The 6,578-nt window shown below is 31.7% G+C and overlaps 1 protein-coding gene across 12 annotated transcripts in view; it reads right to left on the bottom strand.

Annotated features, from left to right (window-relative positions):
• Positions 1-6,578, bottom strand: part of LOC116852446 (cyclic GMP-AMP synthase-like) — a 149,122-nt gene that overhangs the window by 50,304 nt on the left and 92,240 nt on the right. For 10 of the 12 annotated variants that reach the window (XM_032832839.1, XM_032832841.1, XM_032832840.1 and 7 more), the window contains 5 exons: positions 2,392-2,525; positions 2,150-2,320; positions 1,934-2,019; positions 1,715-1,847; positions 1,454-1,600 (listed from right to left, as the gene is read on the bottom strand). In XM_032832839.1, the coding sequence (XP_032688730.1) occupies positions 1,454-1,600; positions 1,715-1,847; positions 1,934-2,019; positions 2,150-2,320; positions 2,392-2,508 (654 nt within the window). In that variant the 5' untranslated portion in view covers positions 2,509-2,525. Of the gene's footprint in view, positions 1-1,453; positions 1,601-1,714; positions 1,848-1,933; positions 2,020-2,149; positions 2,335-2,391; positions 2,526-2,782; positions 2,959-6,578 lie in introns of those variants that run through there. The other 2 variants (XM_032832846.1, XM_032832848.1) reach the window with 2 other exon arrangements.

Below are 6,578 nucleotides of genomic sequence, written 5' to 3'. Positions count from 1 at the left end.
TAAAAGAAACCCAGTAAAAGAAACCTTAATTTAAAACACAAAAGAGATACTTTTAATATTAGAAAATAATTTATTTAAACTTATAAAATAATTTATACTTGTATTTCATTTACTTTTAAAACGAGCAAATATTTATTTACAGTTTGTTTTTACATTTAAAAAACCAATTTTCTTCTTGTAAGGAAATAATTTGCTTATTCTTATATAGATATTTTATATCAAAGAAATCATTTTTTTATCGAGAAATTCATGATTTTACAAATTAAAAAAAAATTACTTTATATTTATGACATATTTTCTAAAATCTAACAAATATTTTTTTAAGTTTAGAAATTATATTTAACAAAATATATTTCTTTAATTTAAAGAAATTTTTTCAGTATATACATTACCAATTTAAATTTCGATTTTCTTATTTCTTTATTAATTTAATAATTATAAATAATTACATTTATTTTTTTATATATAATATTTATAGAAGCATTTATAGAATATTACTACAAATATTTATTTTTTGTTTATTATAAATATTGTATAAAATATTTAGTCTATATTTTAATAATATTTTTTGATACTTAAATAAAATTTTTTAATACTTTTTTCTTTACGTATATAAAAAAATATGTATATATTTTTAAAAAATAATTCAAAATAAATATTTATAAATATTTTTCATAAATATTGTTTGCTGTCTGGAAAAACGCTCCTAATATTCATAATTAAATGAGGACCTTGTTGAAGATTTCTAGGTGAGTTGCTTAGGAATCCGTGAAAATTTATTTAGGAAAATCCATATAGAAATTCACATCGAAAATAAAAATCCATATGGAAATCCATATGTGGTTATCCATATGAATTTTTAAAGACCATATACATTCCTATACTGAAGGAAAAATTATCTTAAAATCAACAAATATTCCTTTGATAAATGCCATTAACATGTTTACTTCAATCTAAATTCTCTTCATTTAAATCAAATATTGTTTATCTGATTTAAGTAAACAATATTTGGTTTAAATAAAGAAAATAGATTTAAATAAATATGTTAATGGCATCCATAAAAGAAATATTTGTTGATTTTAAGGTAATTTTAAGGTAATTTTTCGCTCAGGGTATATAGATTTTTATTTTCTATATGGATTACTATATGGATTTGAATTTTCCATGTAAATCCCTATATGGATTTCGAATTTCCAGATGGATTCCTATATGAATTTTAATTTTCTATAGATTCCTATATGAATTCTTATGAATTTTAAATTTCCTATATAGATTCCCATTGATTCATGTGGAAATCCATTTGAAAATTTTCAACAAGAATATTAGTTCAATACGCTGTCGATTATATGTATCATCAAAATTGAGATAATTATTTAATAAAAAGTTATTATTTAATACATATATTAAATGATCGAGGTATAAATTAGCACAATTTCAATACTATGATACACACCTCTGGCACGTAATTTCCAGAGCATGGCGGTGGATGACGACTACTTGAAAATGCCAAAACGGGAACCAAATCGATACTGATCGGCTGTTCGCGATTAGGAATCTGCAAAGACAATGTAAATGCTGGACCTGATTTTTTTATCCTTACCTAAAAAACAAGAAAAAATATTTAGAGATAAATAGGAATTTATATATTTTTATTTTTAATCTTGGATAAAAATGATTGATACATATTTTATGGTATAATGGTAATAATACGTACAGTATAATCTTTAAGTTTCATTCTATTATTTTCATTGGTGACATGAGTCGCTTTACTCAAAATACGTTCAATCCATCTACGAAAGCGATCTTGATCCAAGTATGTCTGATTATCTATGAAAGACATCATATCTCTAAACAAAAAACATAATTATTTTTTTCTCTTTTTTATATTTGTATTATAAAATAATTTTATTCTCTAAATATAAATAAGTTATACTTATGTGCTTTTTGATCCATATTTAATGTATTGTTTCTAGAGATATTTGTGCATATTTTAATGTAACCTGGTAAGTTTGTGCTAAACTGTAATATATAATAATAATACATAATTATCAATTATTGACTAAGAAACTCTTTTTATTATACACTATTTTTTGATTATTGATTAAGAAACACTTCTTATTATACACGATTAAAAATGCACTGCTTTTACCTGTACGTTGTCTTCTTTGATAGGTAATTTAATTATTAAATTTAAATCAAATTCATCAGGTGATCCAATTTTCGTTTTTTTATAAAAGCTTCCAGTATATACAGTTCTTTTAAATGTTTTTTTAAATAATGAGTTTTGATTTTTCATAATATCTATCAACTCATTATAAGCCTGTAACATAGTGACTATACAAATACATATATGAAATTTTTTAATAATACAAGGATCTTTCTAAAAAATACCTCGTTTAAATGCTCATTTATTTCTTTTACATTTTGATGTTCTAAACTTATAAATTGTTTATTTATTTCATTGAATATCGTGTCATTATCAAGATATTTCTTAACTTTTTGGTCCATATTGATAGGTTTAATATCTGGAATAATTACAAATTATTGTAAATTATTGTGTAAAATTTTTGTAAGTTATTGTAAATTATTTTGTAAAATTATTATAAAATTGCACTTATATATGTTATTATTTAAAACATTTATTATATTTATACGTTAATATTTAAAGTACGATCAAGAGTACCAATATTACTTAATACGACAGTCCCTTTCTTTCAAAATAAAAAATACTTGAATTAACTTTGTAAGCTAGAAGATTTGTTTGCGATATTTGGATATTTACATCACTCATCTCATTTGACGTCAGAAGCGCATACCAATTCCTGTGAAATATAAGGTGTAGTAAAGAGAAATCCATTATTTTTGCATGAAATTGAAGACTTTGTTTAGCATAGTTAGAATGATCCGATTTAGGTCAAATATGCACCGTTTTGTTCAATAACTTGTTGCCATTTTGAAGGTAATTCCATTATGCCTCTCTCATAGAAATCCTTGTCTCTATTGGCAAAAAACTGGGACAGTCGATTTTCACAAATTTCTCTTAAGGCGAATTTTTCACCAGCAAAATCATTCGCCATAGACAGGAACAGGTGGTAATCACTTGGTGCCAGGTCCGGACTATAAGGTGGATGCATAAGAACCTCTCAACCAAGCTCCCGGAGCTTCTGGCGAGTCACTATCGATGTGTGTGGCCTGGCGTTGTCCTGTTGGAACACAATTCCTCTCTTATTGGCCAAAGCTGGCCGTTTCTGGGCGATTGATTCCTTCAGACGGTCCAATTGTTGACAGTACAGGTCCGAATTAAGAGTTTGGCCGTAAGGGAGCAGCTCATAGTGGATGATTCCCTGCCAATCCCACTAAACACACAGCAAAACCTTCCTGACCGTCAATCCTGGCTTGGCCACCGTTTGCGCCGGCTCACCGCGTTTCGACCACGACCGTTTTCGCTTGACGTTGTCGTAAGTGACCCGACCCACTTTTCATCACCAGTCACCATTCGCTACACTCAATGGGTCGATTTTGTTGCGATTCAGTAGCGATTCGCAGATGGAAATTCGGTCCATGAGGTTTTTTTGCGTTAACTCGTGTGGCACTCATACATTGAGCTTCTTTTTGTATCCAGCCTTATTCAAATAGTTCCAAACGGTTTTTTGTGCAATGTTTAACTCCTGGGCAATCGAAACAGTGCTTACATGACGGTCGGACTCGACGATTTCCATTATTTTATCAACATTTTCGACAATTGGCCTTCCAGAACGTGTTGCATCTTTGACATCAAAATTACCGGAACGGAATCGACGAAACCAAAATTGCGCGTGATTGGCTGTTACAGTATCAGGACCATAAACACTATTGACATTTTCAGCCGCCTGGCTTGCGTTTTCGCCTTTATCGAAGAAAAACTGTAAAATATGGCGTATTTTCTCTTTGCTGGTGTCCATCTTTGACGCGCGCTCAAACAATACTGAGTCAAACAATCACAAAACTGTCTGAGAAGTTTTTTTAGTACGAAATCTTATCTTTCTAGCGCCATCTAGCATAAACCGATCGCACTTCCCTTATAGAAATATCATATTAAGAATCATTGATAATTACTTATTATCCAGTATTTTTAATACTGAAAATAAGTAATTATCAATGATTCTTAGTATGATATTTCTATAAGGGTTATACAACGCGAGATACACATTACTAAAGCCATCTGTTGGAAAAATAATGGATTTCTTTTTATTACACCTTATACATTGAAATAAAAAGATATATCTGTAAAGCCCCTAAGAGCGCAGATGTCCAGGGATCATCTAGAGTACATCCTGAGGAAGTCCTGAGAACATTTGTTCGTCCTCAGGACGTCTTTAAGACGTCTTCAGGAAATCTTGTGCTGTCTGGGACAACATTTGCAATTAATCGAGCAAATCTATAAAATAATCCAAACACTTTAAATCCAACTTTTTTTTGCTTTAACAATCAATAATGTATCGTAAATTAATATGACAGAATAATGCGGAGAGATAAAAAGTTAAAATGTACATTTTATTTCACGTTTATTTATGGCAACTTATTGATTGTTACAGCAAAAGGAAAGTGTTCGGATTATTTTATAAATCTACTCGATTGATCGCAGTATCGCTTTATGGATATATCTTTTAATTTCAACGTATTTTGCAAGAATTTTTAATATACGTTTCCTCATTTCTGATATCAATAAAAAGAGATAGACGACACAGGATGTAAGAACACAGAAGCCTTAATAGTACTACGTCAACAACCCAGTAAGCAAATTGAGCGCAGACTGCGCGCAGATTGGCAGCAAATTTGATCAAAAACCCACAGCAAAACCATAGTCATCTGTGTCTACATTAGACTACGCTTTTGGCGACAGATCTTGCTGTCGGACAATTGGTGCCAAATTGGCAGCAAAAACCGTGCAAAGCTTGCATCGCAGCAAGGTCTATGCGATTTTTGCCACCAATCTGCCGTCAAATCGTTACAAGCTCTGGACAATTTTTGTTGCAAATCTGCAGCAATTATCCGACAACAAGTTCTGCCGCATATCTGGCGGTAATTTGGCAGCAAGATTTGATATAACAGATCCTGCATCAAATTTGTTATCTATTTGCCATCAAAAGTTGATAGCAAGCTCGAAATCTGTTCGCGCAGGTTTGGCTATCTGGGAACTTAAGAAATTTGCTTCAAACAAGTTTTGAACAAGTTTTACTAGATGGTACTTACGCGTGTCTAAAATACATCTTTAAAAGACATCTTATAGACATCTCATTTCAGATGTCTTATTTTTTTATATCTTTTAGACGTCTCTTCTAAAGCCTTGTGTCCACGAAGTCAGAAATCAGCCGAAGATCTAAATCCGAGAGATAAGCAATCTATTTGCAGCTTTTATGAAAAGGCGATAGTTTTATTGGCTACACGTTTCTCGGGTTGAGATTTCGGATTGATTTCTAGTATCGTGAACACGATGCTTAAGATGTTTTTTAGACGTCATATTTCAAATGTTTTTATGTCTATTAAATAACATTCTTAAGACTATGTATGACTGCCTACATTATCAACTATACGATTTATATACGCTCTTGCTATAGCAAATGGGTGCTTTCTAGTTGTGTACACTGTGTTACACAAAACCAGTTTATTGGTTGCATATTATCTTACAAGATGTTTTAGATAATATGTGACCAACAAACTGGTTTTATGTACGTGTGTGTCAAGATGTGTTTAGCAATTGAAAAGCACCCAATAACGACCTTTTAAGGGGATGCTGAACGCGATTCCGAACTTCAAAAGCGTCGGTAATGTAGTACGCGTCAGTTTAGGACAGACGCTAGATGGCAGTATGTTCGACGCGACCATTAGTAATGCAATATATCGTAGTATAGACGTAGCAAGGCGACTTATATTTGCGATCTTTTCGAACGGTTTTAAGAGGTAGTAGACTCAGTAGGGAAGTAAAATATCAGTTTCTTAGCTTTGTAAAACTTGGTTATATTCATCTTACTCAATTTTTAAAGTAAATCTTAGAAAAGCTTAGTAATCTGAGTCTAAAATCTCATACACAAGAGCCCATGGCGTCCTCGGAAGGGGACGCCAATGGGCCCTTTGTTAACAAGAATTCTACAACAACGCAACAGTTGCCGGCAACATAATGGGCAAAAACGCAAAAAAGAATAAGGATTCGTCCTTAGTTAAGGATATAAGTGGACTGCAATCCAGATTCAGACGCGATTTTGACGATCATAGGCGCCAGCAGTCGAACCATCGAAGGACATTCGGAGGCGAGGAAGAGGAAAATCTCTCCGGAAAGTAATGTCTCACAGAGCAAAGCAATCAAACATAAGGGTACAAATAGCTAAGTTCCAATAGCGCCTACTCAGGTGGATAATTATTATAATGGATCTTACCGAGCTCCTTTTTATGTCCTAGTTAAGAAGATACATAAGCTCGATAATACTAAGGAGAATAAGGAAATCATCCTTATGAAGGATGAATATAAAACACGACTGTAGTTTATGCTTCGTTCGTCGCGAGCTCGGAATACGCGTCTACCGCTGGGCAACGCCTAGGGG

Source organism: Odontomachus brunneus, unplaced genomic scaffold, assembly GCF_010583005.1.
Source record: "Odontomachus brunneus isolate Ranch 3 - 2012 unplaced genomic scaffold, Obru_v1 Obru_scaffold_225, whole genome shotgun sequence".
NCBI classification, from domain to species: Eukaryota; Metazoa; Arthropoda; class Insecta; order Hymenoptera; family Formicidae; genus Odontomachus; species Odontomachus brunneus.
Note: the sequence above shows the minus strand (reverse complement) of the source record. Positions and strands in the feature narration are given on the sequence as shown.